Source organism: Chiloscyllium punctatum, chromosome 5 (genome assembly GCF_047496795.1).
Source record: "Chiloscyllium punctatum isolate Juve2018m chromosome 5, sChiPun1.3, whole genome shotgun sequence".
NCBI lineage: Eukaryota > Metazoa > Chordata > Chondrichthyes > Orectolobiformes > Hemiscylliidae > Chiloscyllium > Chiloscyllium punctatum.
This window is the reverse complement of record NC_092743.1, coordinates 143,454,492-143,474,083: the sequence shown is the minus strand read 5'-3', so window position 1 is coordinate 143,474,083 and position 19,592 is coordinate 143,454,492. Positions and strand designations below refer to the sequence as shown.

The 19,592-nt window shown below is 42.2% G+C and overlaps 1 protein-coding gene across 1 annotated transcript in view; it reads left to right on the top strand.

Annotated features, from left to right (window-relative positions):
• The window catches only part of chd7 (chromodomain helicase DNA binding protein 7), a 350,049-nt gene that overhangs the window by 175,528 nt on the left and 154,929 nt on the right, over window positions 1-19,592 (top strand). The window contains exon 5 of the mRNA XM_072571578.1: window positions 5,774-5,893. Within this exon, the coding sequence (XP_072427679.1) occupies window positions 5,774-5,893 (120 nt within the window). The remainder of the gene's footprint in view (window positions 1-5,773; window positions 5,894-19,592) is intronic.

Here is a 19,592-nt window from a genome sequence, read left to right as displayed (position 1 = left end):
AGGCCTTTAAAAATGAGATAACAAGAGTTCAGAGACATTATGTTCTGAAGGCAAACTAGTAGGTGCAGGGAATGCTGGCTGACTAGAGAAATTGAAGTTCTAGACCGAAAAAAGCAGGTGCCAGGTATGGACAGCTGGGATCGAATGAATCCTCAGAGTATCAGGGCAATAGAAGTACACTTAAGAGGCAAATTAGGAGGGCAAAAAGGGGACATGAGGTAGTTCTGGCAAATTGATTTAAGGAGAATCCAAAAGGGTCCTGTAACTATATTAAGGACAAAAGAGTAACTAGGGAGAGACTAGAACCCCTTAAAGATATGCAAGGGTGTCTTTGTATGGAGCCACAGGAGATCTGTCAGATACTGAAGGTGTATTTCACATCAGTATTTACTGTGGAGAAGGACATGGAAGGTAAGGAACTTAGGGGGGGAAAAAGTCATGTTTTGAAAAAAGTTCATGTTACAGAAGAGGAGGTGCTGGAGGTCTTAAAAAGCATGAAGATAGATTCCTGGACCCTGATCAGGTGTTTCCCAGACCTTTGTGGGAAACTCAGAAAGAGATCGTTGGGCCCATTGCTGAGATATTTCGACAGCCATGGGTGAGGTGCGAGAAGTCTAGAGGTTGGCTCATGTGGTGCCATTGTTTAAGAAAGGCTGTAAGGAAAAGCTAAGGAAGTATAGAGCAGTGATACTTGCATCAGTAGTGGGCAAGTTTTTGGAGGGGATTCTGATGGACAGGGTTTACATGTATTTGGAAAGGCAAGGACTGATTAGGAATAGTCAACATGGAGCAAAGATCATTACAGTGCAATACAGGCCCTTTGGCTCTCGATGTTGCGCTGACCTGTGGTACCAATCTGAAGCCCTATCCTACACACTTCCATTTTCATCCATATGTTTATCCAATGACCATTTAAATGTCCTTAAAGTTGACAAGTCTACTACAATTGCAGGCAGTGCATTCCATGCCTCTCCTAACCTGAGTAAAGAAACTACCTCTGATATCTGTCCTATATCTATCATCGCTCAATTTAAAGCTATGTCCTCTCATGCTAGCTATCACCATTCGAGTAAAAAGGCTTTGACTGTCCAACCTATCTAACCCTCTAATTATCTTATGTCTCAACTAAGTCACCTCTCGACCTTCTTTCTAATGAAAACAATCTCAAGTCCCTCGACCTTTCCTCATAAGACCTTAGCTCCATACCAGGCAGCATCCTAGTAAATCTCCTCTGAACCCTTTCCAAAGCTTTCACATAAGTAATCTAATATAATCTAATCTTTCCTATAATGTGGTGACCATACTGTACACAAGTGCAGCCGCACCTGAGTTTTGTACAGCTGCAGCATCACCTCGTATCTCCGAAACCCAATCCCTCCACCCATAAAAGCTAACATACTTTATGCCTTCTTAACAACCCTATCAACCTGGGTGGCAATTTCCAGGGATCTATGCAAATGGACACCAAGATCTCTCTGCTCATCTACACTACCAAGAATCTTACCATTAGCCCAGTACTCTTTTATGTCTGTTGCTCCTTCCAAAGTTAGTCATCTCTCACTTTTCCGCATTAATCTCCATTTACCACCTCTCAGCCCAGCTCGGCAGCTTATCTATGTCTGTCTGTAACCTGCAACATCCTTTACCACTATCAACACTCTACCAACTCATCAAATTTTCTAAACCATCCTTCTACACCCTTTATCCAGGTCATTTATAAAAATGACAAACAGCAGTGGCTCCAAAGCAGGTCCTTGCTGTACACCACTGGTAACTGAACTTCAAGATGAATATTTCCCATCAGCCACCACCCTCTGTCGTCTTTCAGCTAACCAGTTTCTGATCCAAACTGCTAAATCACCTTCAATCCCATGCCTCCATGGGGAACCTTATCAAGTGCCTTACTGAAATCCATATACACCGCTTTACCCTCATCCATCTGTTTGGTACCTTCTCAAAGAACTCAAAGGTTTGTGAGGCATGACTTACCCTTCACAAAACTGTGTACACTATCCCTAATCAACTTATACCTCTGTAGATGATTATAAATCCTATCTCTTATAACCCTTTCCAACACTTTGCCCATAACTGAAGTAAGGCTCACTGGTCTATAATGATCAGAGTTGTCTCTACTTACCTTCTTAAACAAAGAGACGGCATTTACTATCCTCCAGTCTTCTGGCACTGTTCTTGTAGACAATGACAACATAACGATTAAAGCCAAAAGCTTAGCAATCCCCTCCCCAGCTTCCTGGACAATCAGAGGATAAATCCCATCCAACTCAGCTGACTTATCTATTTTCACGCTTTGCAGAATTGCTAACATCACCTCCTGTGAACTTCAATCCCATCTAGTATAGTAACCTGTATCTCCGTATTCTCCTCGACAGCATTCATTTTCTAGTGTGAATACTGACGAAAAATATTCATTTAGGGCTTTCCCTATCTCCTCTGACTCCATGCACAACATTCCACTACTATCCTTGTTTGGCCCTAATCTTACTGTAGTCATTGTTTTATTTCTGATATACTTATTGAAAGTTTTAGGGTTTTCCTTGATCCTATCTGCCAATGACTTCTCATGTCCTCTCCTGGCTCTTTTTAGCACTCTCTTTAGGTCTTTCCTGGCTAACTTGTAACTCTGAAGTGTTTTGAGCATTCGAGCATTCAAGTTTCATCCTCACATCAGCCGCCTCCTTCATCTTGACAATAGATTCAATATCTTTAGTAAACCATGGCTCCCTTGTTCGACCACTTCCTCTCTGCCTGGCAAGTACATACTTATCAAGGACACACAGTAGCTGTTCCTTGAATAAGCTCCACATTTCAATGGCTTTGTGTGTGTGGGCAATCATGTTTCATTAACTTGATTGAGTTATGTTTGAAGTGACAAAGGTGATTAATGTAGGCAGAGGGGTCAATGTCTGTCGACTTCATTAAGGCGTTCAACAAGGTTCGACATGGTAGACAGGTTATTAAGGTTGGATCACAATTGGATACAAAATTGCCTTAAAGGTAGGAGTCTGGGTGGTGGTAAGAGTGTTGTTTCTCGGACTATGGGCCAGTGACCACCGCTGTGCTGCCAGAATCGGTTGTGTATTCACTGTTTTTTGTTATTTATATAATGATTTAGAAATGCGTACAGGAGACATGTTTAAAAAGTTTGCAGGTGACATCAATATAGGTGGTGCAGTGGACAGTGAAGAAGGTTGCCTCAGTACAATGGGATAATGATTAGGTGGGCTAATGGAATGAGGAGTGGCAGATAGAGTTTAATTTTGATAAGTTAGAGTTGTTGGATTTTGGTAAGGAAAATCAGGGCAGGGCTGACTTATTAATAGAAAGCCCTTGGGAAGTTTTGCCCAACAAAATAATCTTGAGAATCCGGTGCACAGTCCCTTGAACGTGGAGTTGCAGGTAGACACTGGTGAAGAAGACATTTGCTTGCCTTCATTGGTCTCAATGTTAAGAGCAGAGGTTGGGACAACATGTTGCAGCTGTGCAGGATGTTCATGAGGCCTCTTTTAGAACACTGTATATAATTCTGGTTGCTCTTCGATAAGAAGGATGTTGTTGAACTTGAGAGGGCACAGAAAGGGATTTACACGGATGTTGTCAGGGCTGGAGGATTTGAGTTATCGGAAGAGGCTGAGTAGACAGGTTTCTTTTCTCTCCCTGGAACATCAGAGGCTGTGGGGTGGCATTATAGATGTATATAAAGTCATGAGGGGCATGGATAGGGTGAGTAGCCAAGGTCTTTTCCCTGTGGTTGGGAGTCCAAGATTAGAGGGCATAGGTTTAAAGTGAGCAGGGAAAGATTTAAAAGGGACCTCACACAGAGGATGGTAGATGTATAGAATGAGGTACCAAAGGAAGTAGTGGATGGAGGCTGGTACAAATACAACATTTAAAAGGTAAAGCATGGGTATATGAACAGGAATGGCTGAGGGATATTGGCCGAATTCTGTCAAACGGACTAAGTCCAATCTGAATGTCTGGTCAGCACAGACAAATTGGACCAAAGGGTCTCTTTCTGTGCTGCATGACTCTGTCTGTATTGTATCCCTCACTTAGGGAGAGGCAGAAAACATCAATCTCAGTTCATACTGCTCTGAATTTCTATTAACTCTGAAGGGAAAATTGAGTGTTTAATGTCTATGATTGCTCAGCATCGTCATTGGAAACGCGAGGAAAAGAAGATAGGTTACAACTAAGACAGCAAAGAATGGATCTGCCATGTTGTTCTTCCTTGCATCCTCCAATGAGAATGAAGCATCAGAGCACCGCTGCTGATGTTTGGGTGGCTGGGTGTGTGAGGTCTCTGAAAACCAAGTGAAAGCTACCAAAAATCAAGCAGTGCTCAATTAAGATTAAGCTAGGCATTTTTATTTTTCTGTAAAGCAGACCTCGAAAATAAATAATGTTTTGATTCCTGCTTGCAATCCTGATCTTCACTCTGAACATTAGCTTCTGCCCAGAGCAGCAGATCTCCATGGTCATTTTGCAACATCGATCTGCCAGCCCTTGCTGTTTCTCTCTCAAATTCTCACACTGAACCATCTGTGTGAGAGAGTATTGAATTAGAAACAGAAGTAAGCCATTCAGCTCTTCAAGCTTGCCCCCCACCATTCAATAAGGTCATGGGTGATCTATTTGTGTTTCAACTTCAACATTTCCATCAATCCCCAGTGATCTTTTGATTCCCTTGTCCAAAATCTGTCTACCTCCACCTGAAAAATATTTTACCCTGTAAAACAATGGAAGGCCTTCCTAATCTTTAACACCTGAACCATTCATGTCAGCAGACAGCAGAATCAATTATATGGCTCCTATTCGTCCATTTGATCTAAATTTTTAAAGATACAGACCCAAACCACCACAACCTGATGAAAACTTTACATGTCATGACTGCAATTCTTTTTTTCCCGGTGTCCAGGTAAATTTGCAACATTGATCACTTTGCTGTTGTGTCGAGCTGACGGTGGTTTATTTCCAAATAAACAGATGGCCTTGACCTTAAAAGGCTGTTTGTTAAATTTGCATTACGAAACTCAGTGGGTGTTTTTCCTCCCTCCCTTTGCCTTATCCTATCAACAGAGCCATCTATTTCTTTCCAGCTCGCGTTTCCCTTAATTTTCCACTAAATGTATTATGCTGTGATTCTTGCATCTTGTTATAGTCAATTCAAACCAGTTTGAGTAAACAAGTTCTTTCTCACTCCCTCCTAGTTTTGTTACTAGCCATTCAAACCTTACTCACATTAACTGGCAAGCATTTTTTTCAAATGTAATCCAGTAAACAATGCCAAACACCATCTGTGAAGAGAGAGACAGAGTAAATGTTGCAAGTTGATAACCTTTTACTGGCAACTGGAAATGTTAATTATGTTTCTCTCTCCAACCTTGTGCCAGACCTGGTGAATATTTCCAGCATTTGCTGTTTGTTCTTCAGATTTCCAGCAATCTGCCCCATTTTGCTCTTGGATTAGGCCAGTTAGAGAGATTATAGAGTTGATACTAAGCTGCTTTTATCTTGAGTGTAATCAGTGTTCGAACTACCTGATACAAAAAGTAGTTTAAAGTCTCATCCATCATTAGTATCTTAAGCACAACTTTACACGCACCAATTTTGTTTATATCTATTTTAATGTTAGTAACTTTGATTGCAATGTGGCGGTCCATGTAAACTAGATGTTGACAAGCTAACTGTTGCTAATATCCTAGAATATATTATAAACTGGGTTTTAGTTAACAAATTCCATTCTAATTTTCAGAAACGCCGCTCTAGCCGACAAGTGAAAAGAAAGAGATACACAGAGGATCTAGAATTTAAAATATCTGATGATGATGATGCAGGAAAAGATTCACCATTAAGCACTTCACAATCTGAACAGGTATTAGTCATAAGTCAATAACTGCTAACAATCAAGATTGTTTCAATGAGTTGGACAATTTTCAGCGTTTTCGTTCAGTGTGATATAAATATAAGACATTTCAATATTTTCCCTTACCTTGTGTGAAATAATATATGAATAGTGTTATTCATAGTAATCAAGCTTTTTTAAAACACAAAATTTGTTGCATTTTATAAGGGGCCAAAACTGTTCTAGTCCTTCAGATGTAGTCTCCTTGTACAGGTGCAATGTAGCTTGCCTGCTCTTATGCTTCACCCATTTGAAATAAGAGCCAACTTTGGAGTCTTTGGAATTCTATCTGCCAAAAGTCTGTGGCAGCGCAGTCTTTGAGTGCATTTGAGGTAGAGGTTGCTAAATTTTTGGTTATTAATGGCATGAAGGATTATGGCAATAGTGAGAGTAATTGGTATTGAAGTACAGGTTGTTCTGCTAATATGCACGTTTCATCAATGTGAATCACGAATGCAATTGCTGAATTGGAAATGCTGTTTCTAAAGCGCAATCTTTTAAAAGGTGTGTTGGCTGTAACATGAAGAATATGTTAGCAACACTCTAAGCACTATTTCTAAGGTGCAATTTTTCTGTAACACAGGGTTGCACGAGAACACAACCATCGTGTTATATAAGAATTGACCTGATCTTCAACCATGACAGCTGAATGAAAGCTTGAATGAACTGTGGATGCTAAATCAGAAACAAATATCTAAGTTGTTCGAAAACCTCCAAGTCTGGCAGCATCTGTGAAGAGAAATCAAAGTTAACGTTTCGGGTCCTTTACGCCAGTTTAGTAATTTCCAATCACTGGATCCAAAACGTTAACCTTGATTTCTCTTCACAGATGCTGCCAGACCTGCTGGATTTTTCCAGCAGCTTCGGTTTTTGTGACAGCTGAATGGCCTGGTCCTGTTCCTATATTCTTAGACAAGCAAGTATGAAATATTTTAATTAGATTGCTGCATTTAATCCATTATTGTCCCTGTTTTTATCACTCTTCAATCCTTTTCAGTATCAAAAACTATTAGTACCTGATTAATATTGTAATATAGCTATTGGTTAATTCAGATCCTTCATACTGGCTGGCACCTGAAACTGCGCAGAGAAACTCTTTTTGTTATTGAGTTTCCATATTCTAGACTGATGTTATTTTAGTTGTATCTGATGTTTAGTCACATGGAAATCCTCACCAGCTCGCCATGTACTTCTGTCATACATATCATATCCAGGCTGACAATTTCCATGCATATTTGCACATTGAGCTTATAGTACTCATACATTTTGAAGTGCCAAAAGTCTTTATCAAAAGTTGACATAGGAGTTGATGGTAATATGTATAGTAAGTGGATGTTCTGTGGCAATGATGGTGATAAGTCAGATCATGTATGGTGTTCAGATTGCAACTTCTCATTACCTCATCGTAACTGCTGTAATTCTAGTTATTTCTCTTTGTTCCTTGATTATTTCCTTCTGTCTCAGCCTTTTTGCCCCTCCCCATTCCCAATGGGGAACCCAGCTGATGTCAATGATTGGCTTGCTACTGGCAAAGTTGGGGATTAGAATAAAAACTAAGTTGGAAAGAGTAGTTTAGGTTACTTTAGGTTTGTGGAGGAGCCATCCAGTTTATGGCTGGCAAGGCAACACTGGTGTGAAGTATTGGATATTAGCGTGAAAGCTGATAGAAAGCAAGAAAATGAGAACAGCTCCACTTAGGATCAGATCCATGCAGTGCTGCAGACCAGCTAGTTGTGAATATTTTTAAGGTTGTCATTTCTGGGTGAGAGGAGGAATGTAAGCCATATTTTGCATTTACTGATGGTTGAACTATGTTTTAGCCAAAGGAAAGGAAAATGCCATTGTGTCGGAGGGAAAGTGAAAAGTCAATAGCATTGACAGTGTCATGAGAATTCCATTAAGGTGGTCACACCTGCCCAGACTAACCAACATTTCAAATGCATCTAGACAACTGTTGTATGAAATCTACAAAGACACAAGTGAAGGACTGCAGCAGCAGTAAGGATCCATTGAGCAGTGAGGTTGTTTATAAGTTAGTTTTTCACATCCCACAAATGCAAATTAGGAGCAAGAGAAATCCATTCAGCCCCTGGCCCAGCATGCCATTAAATAAGCTCATGGTTGATGTGAGTGTGGCCTTAACTCCACTTTCCTGGCATCTCCTGATTTCCTGCCCCTCCCATGGAGGGGCCATAAGGTTGGGAATATTGAGTTGGGCTGAGAAAGTTAGTGGGATCTTAGTGGGAGATACATTTTAAAAAAAAAAAGTAATGGACTGATTTAAAACAAAGTATTCCAAATGGTCGACCAACTCAACGGTGTGGCAGCATCTATGGAGAGAGCAGCAGAGTTAATATTTCCAGCTCAATCTGACTCCTTTCTGAACATGAGTGCCGATTTTGGGTCTGCACAGTAGGTGCTGGTGATCAGAGGCCTCGAGGTGTGGGCACTTGGAGACTAGAACCAAAATGGGGTGTTATAGATTTAATCTAAATAATAGATTACGTTTTCATCAAATTAACTTTCCAACAAATTAAAATATGGCTAGCAGAGCTGGAACAGATTTGAGATTCACTAGAGAGCCATCAAGGTGAGAGCCTATGACTACATTGTTGCTGGCTACTCTTTACAAGCATTTTAAATTGGATTTTTCTTTTTTCAAGCTGTTGAAAAGATAACTGTCTTAATATTTTGACCTGAGTAGCAGAGTTTGTAGACAAAATCATTGGATAGATGGTAGGGAAAAGCCAGGGAACTGTAGACCAGTGAGCCTGACATTGGTGGTGGACAAGTTGTTGGCAGGAATCCTGACTGACAGGATGTACATGTATTTGGAAAGGCAAGGACTGATTAGGGATAGTCAGCATGGCTTTGTGTGTGGGAAATGATGTCTCACAAACTTGATTGAGTTTTTTTAAGAAGTAACAAAGGATTGATGAGGGCAGAGGTAGACTTAATCCGTACGGACTTCAGTAAGGGGTTCGACAAGGTTCCTCATGGGAGATTGGTTAGCAGGGTTATATCTCCTGGAATACAGGGAGACATAGCCATTTGGATATAGAACTGGCTTGAAGGTAGAAGACAGGGTGGCGGTGAAGGATTGCTTTTCAGACTGGAGGCTGATGAACAGCGATGTGCCACAAGGATTGATACTGGGTCCATTGCTTTTTGTCATTTAAATAAATGATTTGGATGTGAACATAGGAGGTATAATTAGTAAGTTTGCAGATGTAACCAAAACTGGATGTGTAGCTGACCGCGAAGAAGGTTACCTTAGATTACACCGGGATCTTGATCATATGGGCCAATGGGAAAAGCAAATCAGGGCAGGACTTATACACTTGATGGTAAGGTCCTAGGGAGTGATGCTGAACAGAGATCTTGGAGTGCAGGTTCGTAGTTCCTTGAAAGTAGAGTCACAAGTAAATAGGATAGTGAAGGCGGCATTTGGTATGCTTTCCTTTATTGGTCAGACCATTGAATATAGGAGTTGAGAGGTCATGTTGTGGCTGTACAGTCCGTTGGTTAGGCAAATTTTGGAATATTGCGTGCAATTCTGATCTCTTTCCTATTGGAAGGATGTTGTGAAACGTGAAAGGGTTCAGAAAAGACTTAGAAGGATGTTACCAGGGTTGTAGAATTTGAGCTATAGGGAATGGCTAAATAGGCTGGGGCTGTTTTCCTTGGAGTGTCGGAGGCTAAGGGGTGACCTTTTAGAGGTTCATAAAATCATGAGGGGCATGAATATGGTAAATAGTTTTTTTTCCCTGGGGTGGGGGAGTCCAGAGCCAGAGGGCATAGGTTTAGGGTGAGAGGGGAAAGATGTAAAAGAGACCTCAGAGAAAACGTTTTCACACAGAGGGTGGTGTGTGTATGGACTAAGTTGCCAGAGGAAGTGATGGAGGTTGGTACAATTACAGCATTTAAAAGGCATCTGGGTGGGTATATGATTAGGAAGGGTTTAGAGAGAAATGGGTCAAGTGTTGGCAAATGGGACTAGATTAGGTTGGGATATCTGGTCGGCACGGACGAGTTGGACCGAAGGTGCTTTTTCCGTGCTGTACATGTATGACAGACTTCAAGCTTTAAATGTCAATCACATTGTGCGCATGGGATTCCAAATAGTGTTTGCTTCAGAGCTCCATGCAACATGGATGGTGAGCAGCCAGAAGTTGTGGTACGCATCAGTACCAATGACATAGCTCAGAAAAGAGAAGAGCACCTAAAAAGTAAATAGAGGGAGTTTGGTTGGAAGCTAAAAGGCAGGCCAAGCAGAGTAATAATCTCAAGATGGCTACGAGTGCCACAGGCCAGAGCAAGTGCAGATGAACACGTGGCTCCAGAGCTCGAGTAGAGGGAAGAGCTTCAGGTATGTGGGCCATTGGGATACCGCAGCAGGTCAGGCATCTCCTGTTCCTTTGATGCCTGACCTGCTGTGCTTTTCCAGCAACACATCTTTTTTTAATAGATATTTTTATTAGAAATTTAACATTTTTACAAGTTTACAAAAATAAACAAAACTCTCAAGTACAAACATTGATCTACAATTAACTCTTAAATATATAATAACCAAAATTTAACAAAAGAAAAATACCGAGAAAGAAAAAAAAACAAAACTCAACTAACTACTAATCTAACCTACAACTAACCAGAGTGTATATTTAAGTCTCTTACATTATTCAAATAAGAGAAAGAGAGAAAAAAAATAAAAAAACAACGGATAACATCGAAATTGGGTAGTGAGATACATACTCACTATTGTATTAACATCAAATGTAACAAAACCCGTATTCATGCGCGATTCCTCTCCCAAGGGACCCCGGACCAGCCAGGTTCGTAATCTCAATTAAATAAAAGCCCTTGTTAGGATAGCCGAAATATCTGTATTCATATAATTCAAGAAGGGCTGCCATATTTTATAAAATAATTCAGTCTTTCGGTGCACCATATTTGTAAGGAAGTGAAGGGGAATGCATTCCATAATTAATCTGTGCCAATTTGAAAGTCCACGGGGCCCCTCAGCCACCCAGTTTACCAAAATACTTTTCCTTGCACAGAAAGAGAATAGAAAATAGTCTCTTCCCATGCATATCCAGGGAGGGAAATTTCGAAAAGCCCACAAGGAGAGACACAGGGTCCACTTTAATTTCCGTTCCTAAAATTTCTGTCATGGTACTTGCTACTTTAGTCCAGTATCTACGGATCTTAGGTCCATAGGCAATGTACAAGAGTGCCCACCTCTATTTTACATTTGGGACACATTGGAGATGCTCCTGCCTTAAATTTTGTCAATTGCTCTCATGCTATGTGGGCCCTATGAAGTATCTTCAGCTGGATAGCCTGAGTTCTGTTACATATGGTGATTCTTGCGGTTTCCCAAATGTCATTCCACGTTTCTATAGAGATTTCTCGTCCCAATTCCTGATCCCATGTCTTAAGCAGATTGTCCATATCTCCCGATACTTCATCATGTAGTAAATGATAAATAGTACTGATGGAGGATACCCCCATTGGTCATAGCACTCTACATTCTCTATCTGATTTATAAAGAGTATCTAATAATATAGTCGCCTTCTGTATATAATCTCGAATTTGGAAGTATCGAAAGAGGTCTCCATTAGGTAATCCGAATTTCTGACGCAGCTGTTCAAAAGACATCAGGACCCCATCTTTAAATAGGTCCCCTAGACATGAGATACCCCTGGATCTCCAGAGTTTAAAAGTGGCGCCGGTAAACCCCGGTTAGAATCCCCATGCTCCCACTATCGGCGCACAGGGGGATGTTTTATGTGAGTTGCCCTCATTTTGCCGCATTATATTTAAAGTTTTAATTGTGTTTAGTATTATAGGGTTTTTACAGTGATCCGTAATGATTTTCCTCTTGTCTGAAAATAAAAGGTTAATAAGTGGGCATTTTACTTGAGAAGCCTCGATGTCCAGCCAGATTGATTGTCGATCAGACAAGACCCAATCAGCTATGTAACTTAGTCGGGAACTTAACTGATATTTCCTAAAATCTGGGAAGTCCAATCCTCCCCTTGCCTGTGGCAGCTGTAGCTTCTTCAGCTTAATAAGGGGCCGTCTATGATTCCAAATAAAGGAACCCAACCAGCCATATAATTTACATCGTGCCAGCCTCGGCAGCATCACCGGAAGCATTCTCATAGGGTATAGGAGATGGGGCAGGACATTCATTTTAATTAGTGCTATTCTACCCAGCCAGGAAATTGGAAGGTCTCCTTATCGTTGGAGGTCCTGCCTTATCCTTTCCAGTAAATGCACAAAGTTAGCCTTGTATAACTGACCAAATACTGAGGTAATAAAAATACTTAAATATAAGAAATCCTCCAGGGACCAACGAAAGGGAAAATGGGATCCGACCACTAAGTGGGGTATCATAGCAAGGCCACCCATTGGCATAGCCTCCAATTTTGAGAAATTAATTTTATAGCCTGAGAATGCCCTAAATGTATTAATAACTTGGATTAAGCGAGGTATGGACATCAGAGGATTACTGAGGAATAGAAGAACATCATCTGCATAGAGGGTAATTTTATGTTTACCTGTACCAATCCTCGGGGCCGTTATATTAGGATCGGCCCGTATAGCTTCTGCTTGTGGTTCAATTATTAGCGTAAATAACAATGGCGAGAGAGGACATCCCTGACGGCAGCCCCTATCCACACTGAAGCTATCCGAACCTAATCCATTGGTAACCACAACTGCTTTGGGATCACTATACAATGTTGAGACCCATTTGGTAAAACCTTTCCAACGCCAAACCTTTCCAATGTGTAAAACAAATATGACCATTCAACCCTATCAAATGCCTTTTCTGCGTCTAATGAAACTACTACTCCTGGTATCTTTCCCTGATGGCAGGCTTGAATCATATTCAAAACCATTCTAATATTATTGGATGATCTACGGCCCTTAATAAACCCCGTCTGATCCTCCTTTATGATATGTGGCAGTACCCTTTCTAGTCTCAATGCTAATGTTTTAGAAAGGATTTTAAAATTACATTTAGCAAGGATATTGGACTGTATGATGCACAATCTTCGGGATCCTTTCCTTTTTTAAGGATAAGAGAGGTACTTGCCTCTTTCAGCGAAGGCGGGAGACTGCCCTGACTATATGCATAGTTATACATGTCCATAAGTGGACCAGCCAATATTTCTGTAAATTCTTTATAGAATTCAGCTTGAAAACCATCTGGGCCAGGCGTCTTACTGCTCTGAAGTTACTTGATTGTGTCAAGTATTTCTTGGACTGTTAGGGGAGCATTTAAGACCGATACCTGTTCTGGAGTTAGGCCCAGAAAGGTCAAATTTTAAAAAAATGATTGCATCCTCCTAGTCCTGTCTTCACAATCCTGCGATTTATATAAATCAGAATAAAATTTTCTAAAGATTGCATTAATCCTTTTATGATCATGAGTCAAAATACCCGTATTTTCCTTGATAGACGTAATAGTGTGAGGGGCCTTTTTTTTCTTTGCAAGAAATGCTAAGTATCTACCCGGTTTGTCGCCAAATTCATATAACCTTTGTTTTGCGAATAATATTTCCCTCTTAGCCGTTTGGGTAAGCGTAGTGTTTAGAGCTGTCCTAAGGGCTGTAATCCTTTGCAATTTGATAATAGAAGGTCTATCAGTGTATGTTGTTTCAGCTGCTTTTAAAAAATCTCTGCCCTATGGATGAAGAAATCACCATACGTCTACTAATCCTAATTCTTTGTTCAGATCCACCAATTGTCCAGATCTGGGAGACACTCCTGCAGTACTCTTGGGAATCCTATCTATTTCCAGATCCATAATACAATTAAAGTCTCCCCCTATAATTGTATGATGGGCACCAAAAGCCATCAATTTTGAGAAGGTTTCCGTTATAAATTTAAAGGGGTGTGCCGGGGGGCAGTACAAATTTAAAATCCCATATTTCTCTCCATTTATAAGGGCTTTAATCAGAATATTTCGTCCAGATTCGTCTTTTATCTGATTTAGGATTTTGAAAGGGAAATTCTTTTGAATAAGAATAACAACTCCCTTACTTTTTGAGCTAAAAGAAGAAGAAAAGGCCTAATCAAATCCACCCTGTCGTAATTTCAAGTGTTCTTTATCCAACAGGTGTGTCTCCTGTAGGAGAGCTATATCAACTCTTTCTTTCTTGAGATTTGATAATATTTTCTTCCTTTTGATTGGTGAATTACTCCCCTTGACGTTCCAGGTGCACCATTTAACCGACTGATCAACCATAATCGTCTGGGCAAATCAGAGACCCCTCGGGAGGGGAAACCCTATCCAGAACATCCCGAGCATATAAAATTCACAAAAATAAAGGCTCTCTAATACACTCACAACAGTATAATAAAAAACTATTTCTAAATAATAATAAAAAATATAAAACTTATTTAAATGGAGATTTCCCCCTTGTCACTTCCTTTCCAAAGGTCCATCGTATCCTCTCCCAACCAATGCCCCACCCTTGTCCCAGGTGCTCCTCAATAGGATGAGAATTCAGATATAATACAAAGCTAAAATTAACAGTGAGCACCCTACCCCCACCCACACCAACACCTGGATATATTTGGTAATGTTAATACCATGTATAAACATATATGACTATAAAATTACAACCTCAACAAATAATAATTAACTATAATAATACAAAATAACAAGGGACAACAACCCCGCTCCTAAAGACAGAGGTAAAATAGAATAAGGTTACCACCTCCCCCCACCAACATTAGCTAACCCCCCCCCCCCCCCCGGCTCTCATACACATATGTATATACATACATATACACGCATACATACATAGAATAATTTTTTTAAAACCCCAAGGGGGAGAGAAAATCGTTAAATAGAGAACAAATAAATAAATCCCCCTCTCACGCCCCAAGATAATATTAAACATTAAGGTAAGAACAAAGAAAAAGGGGGGGGATATAAACCGGAGTTTGGGGGGGGGGGGGGGTGGGAGAAAGGCAAACCAACATCCATTATCTCTCTCAATTTATCTAAGAGAGTCCAAAAATTCCTCAGCCTTTTCCGGCGATCTGAAGTTACACACGGATCCTTCATGGTTAAAGCGTAGCGTTGTTGGGTAGCGTATACTTCAATGCAAGGAGTATCAGAAATAAGGTGGGTGAACTTAAGGCGTGGATCGGTACCTGGGACTACGATGTTGTGGCCATCACGGAAACATGGATAGATGAGGGACAGGAATGGCTGTTGGAGGTTCCTGGTTACAGATGTTTCAGTAAGATTAGGGAGAGTGGTAAAAAAGGAGGGGGGGGTGGCATTGCTAATTAGAAATGGTATAACGGCTGCAGAAAGGAAGTTTGAGGGGGATCTGCCTCTGGAGGTAGTATGGGCTGAAGTCAGAAATAGGAAAGGTGCAGTCACCTTGTTGGGTGTTTATTATAGGCCCCCCAATAGCAGCGGAGATGTGGAGAAACAGATTGGGAAACAGATTTTGGAAAGGTGCAGAAGCCACAGGGTCGTAGTCATGGGCGACTTCAACTTCCCAAATATTGATTGGAAGCTCTTTAGATCAAGTAGATTGGATGGGGCGGTGTTTGTGCAGTGTGTCCAGGAAGCTTTTCTAACGCAGTATGTAGATTGTCCAACCAGAGGGGAGGCCATATTGGATTTGGTACTCGGTAAAGAACCGGGACAAGTGGTGGGCTTGTTAGTGGGTGAACATTTTGGTGATGGCGACCACAATTCTGTGACTTTCACCTTGGTTATGGAGAGAGATAGGTGCGCACAACAAGGAAGTTTTTACAATTGGGGGAAGGGAAATTACGATGCTGTAAGACAGGATTTGAGGAGCATACGTTGGGAGCATAGGCTGTCAGGGAAGGATGTGGTGGAAATGTGGGACTTTTTCAAGGAGCAGATATGACGTGTCCTTGATATGTATGTACCGATCAGGCAGGAAAGAAATGGTCGTGTGAGGGAGCCTTGGTTGACGAGGGAGGTTGAATGTCTAGTAAAGAGGAAGAAGGAGGCTTACATAAGGTTGAGGAAACAAGGTTCAGACAGAGCAGTGGAGGGATACAGGATAGCCAGAAGGGACCTGAAGAAAGGGATTAGGAGAGCTAAGAGAGGGCATGAAAAATCCCTGGCGGATAGGATCAAGGATAACCCCAAGGCATTCTATGCGTATGTGAGAAACCTGAGAATGACGAGAACGAGGGTAGGTCCGATCAAGGACAGTGGTGGGAGACTGTGTATTGAGTCGGAAGAGATAGGAGAGGTCTCGAACAAGTACTTCTCTTCAGTATTTACGAACGAGAGGGACCGTATTGTTGAAGAGGAGAGTGTGAAACGGACTGATAAGCTAGAAGAGATACCTGTTAGGAAGGAAGATGTGTTGGACATTTTGAACAACTTGAGGATAGACAAGTCCCCCGGGCCTGACGGGATATATCCGAGGATTATGTGGGAAGCAAGAGAGGAAATTGCAGTACCGTTGGCAATGATCTTCTCGTCTTCACTGGCAACTGGGGAGGTACCAGGGGACTGGAGAGTAGCGAATGTTGTGCCCCTGTTCAAAAAAGGGAATAGGGATAACCCCGGGAATTACAGGCCAGTTAGTCTTACTTCTGTGGTAGGCAAAGTAATGGAAAGGGTACTGAGGGATAGGATTTACGAGTATCTGGAAAGACACTGCTTGATTAGGGACAGCCAGCACGGATTTGTGAAGGGTAGGTCTTGCCTTACAAGTCTTACTGAATTCTTCGAGGAGGTGACCAAGCATGTGGATGAGGGTAGAGCAGTGGATGTAGTGTACATGGATTTTAGTAAGGCATTTGATAAGGTTCCCCATGGTAGGCTTATGCGGAAAGTCAGGAGGTATGGGATAGAGGGGAATTTGGCCAATTGGATAGAAAACTGGCTAACCGGTCGAAGTCAGAGAGTGGTGGTAGATGGTAAATATTCAGCATGGAGTCCAGTTACAAGTGGAGTTCCGCAGGGATCAGTTCTGGGTCCTCTGCTGTTTGTAATTTTTATTAATGACTTAGATGAGGGAGTCGAAGGGTGGGTCAGTAAATTTGCAGATGATACAAAGATAGGTGGAGTTGTGGACAGTGAGGAGGGCTGTTGTCGGCTGCAGAGGGACTTAGATATGATGCAGAGCTGGGCTGAGGAGTGGCAGATGGAGTTCAACCCTGCCAAGTGTGAGGTTGTCCATTTTGGAAGAACAAATAAGAATGCGGAATACAGGGTTAATGGGAGGGTTCTTGGTCAGGTGGAGGAACAGAGGGATCTTGGGGTCTATGTACATAGATCTTTGAAGGTTGCCACTCAGGTGGATAGAGTTTGTAAGGCGGCCTATGGAGTATTATCGTTCATTAGCAGAGGGATTGAATTCAAGAGTCGTGAGGTGATGTTGCAGCTGTACAGGACTTTGGTTAGGCCACATTTGGAGTACTGTGTGCAGTTCTGGTCGCCTCACTTTAGGAAAGATGTGGAAGCTTTGGAGAGGGTGCAGAGAAGATTTACCAGGATGTTGCCTGGAATGGAGAGTAGGTCGTACGAGGATAGGTTGAGAGTTCTCGGCCTTTTCTCGTTGGAACGGCGAAGGATGAGGGGTGACTTGATCGAGGTTTATAAGATGATCAGAGGAATAGATAGAGTAGACAGTCAGAAACTTTTTCCCCGGGTACAACAGAGTGTTACAAGGGGACATAAATTTAAGGTGAAGGGTGGAAGGTATAGGGGAGATGTCAGGGGTGGGTTCTTTACCCAGAGAGTGGTGGGGGCATGGAATGCGCTGCCCGAGGGAGTGGTAGAGTCAGATTCATTGGCGACCTTTAAGTGGCATTTGGATAGGTACATGGATGGGTGCTTAATCTAGGATAGAAGTTCGGCACAACATTGTGGGCCGAAGGGCCTGTTCTGTGCTGTATTGTTCTATGTTCTATGTTCTATTAAGGAGTACTGAATATTTAAGTCCCTTAAACACTACTTCGCCTCATCGAATGCCTTCCACTTTCGAACCAGAGCTGGGGAAAAGTCCTGAAGTAACATGATCTTGGATCCTTTATCGATCATGGCTTGGGAATCTTTTCCAAGATTTCTAGAGGCTTCTAGGAGTATCTGCCTCTCATTATAGCTCTGCAGCTGGAACAGGACTGGGCGGGGGCGCTGGTTCGAATCGGGCCCGCGTATTGCAACCCGGTAGGCCCATTCCGCCCTTACCTGGCCGGATCCAGCTTCCAGATTTAAAAGCTATGGCAGCCACTGCTCGAGGAACACTGGAAACTGGCCGCCTTCTTCCCGTTCAGGAAGGCCCAGCAAGTGAATATTTTTCCGATGACCACCTCGATAATCGAGGTCGATGTGATTCGCTGAGGTCCGGACTCGCTGTTTGAGAGTCCGGACCTGATCCATGGCTGATTGCATTGTAGTTTCGGAGGTCACGGCCTTTAGCTCCGCCCCTCTGACTTGGCGCTCGATTTCTTTAATGTCTCGGTCGTGCTTTTGCAGCGCGGCTGAGTGAGTCCCATCGACTTCGGGATTCTTCAATAAAAGCGTTGATCTTCGCATCCAGTTTGGAAATGATTTCCACGAGGCTCGCCACCGTAGGTAAGTCCCCCCGGCGCAGCTGCGGACGCCTCTGCTGCAGCTGGAGAGGGTGGGGGAGGGGTTCCTGCTTGCTGAGAGCTGCGGGCTCCCTTCCCTTTGGTCATTTTTACTAAAGATTAGATTGTTTAAATTTAATACTAAGCAACTAATTAAATTAAACAGCAATTTTAAATGATTTGGTGAGTGTGATGGAGGTGGGTGACCCACTTTGCCCAAATCTTGGGAGGAGCACAAAAGACTCAGATTTGCTGGGTCACTGCCATCTTGGATTCCCCAAACAACACATTTTTAAGCTCTGATCTCCAGCATCTGCAGTCCTCACTTTCTCCGCTGGGATGCCTTCTGGGAAAGATGGGACCTGTAAAAGGAGGACAGGTTGCACCCTAACTGGAGGGGCAGCAATATCCTAGGCAGGAGGTTTGCTAAAGCTCTTGGTTTAAACTAGTTTGGCAGGAGGATGGGAACAAGAGTTACAGATCAGAGGATGGAGTAGCTGGTGGATAGGCAGATACAGCGTGCAGAGAGCCTGAAAGCAAGGATAGGCAGTTAATAGGGCAAAGTTGCAGTGTGTGTTATGGGTTGAAGTATGTCTATTTTATGCAACAAGTGTCAGGAATAGGGGTGATGAACTTCGAGCCTGGATCAGTACTTGGAGCAACAAGGTTGTGGCCATTACAGAGACTTGGATATCACAGAGGCAGAAATGTTGGATGTTCCAGGCCTTAGATGTTTCAAAAGAAATAGGGAGGGAGGTAAAAGAGGTAGGGGAGTGACATTGCTAATCAGGGATAGTATCACAGCTGCAGAAAGAGAGGTCATCAAGGAGGGTTTCTCAACTGAGTCAGTGTGGGTGGAAGTCCGAAGCAAGAAAGGAACAGTCTGGATGGAATCGATTTTTGTCAGGTGTGTCTTGGTGGAGAACATTTTGGTGATAGTAATCACAACTCCCTTACCTTTACTATAGTCATGGCAAGGGATAGGAGCAGATGGTATGGCCAAGTATTTATTTGGGGAGGTGGGGGGGCGGGGAGCTTACAAAGCTATTATGCAGCTGTGGAGCATAAATTG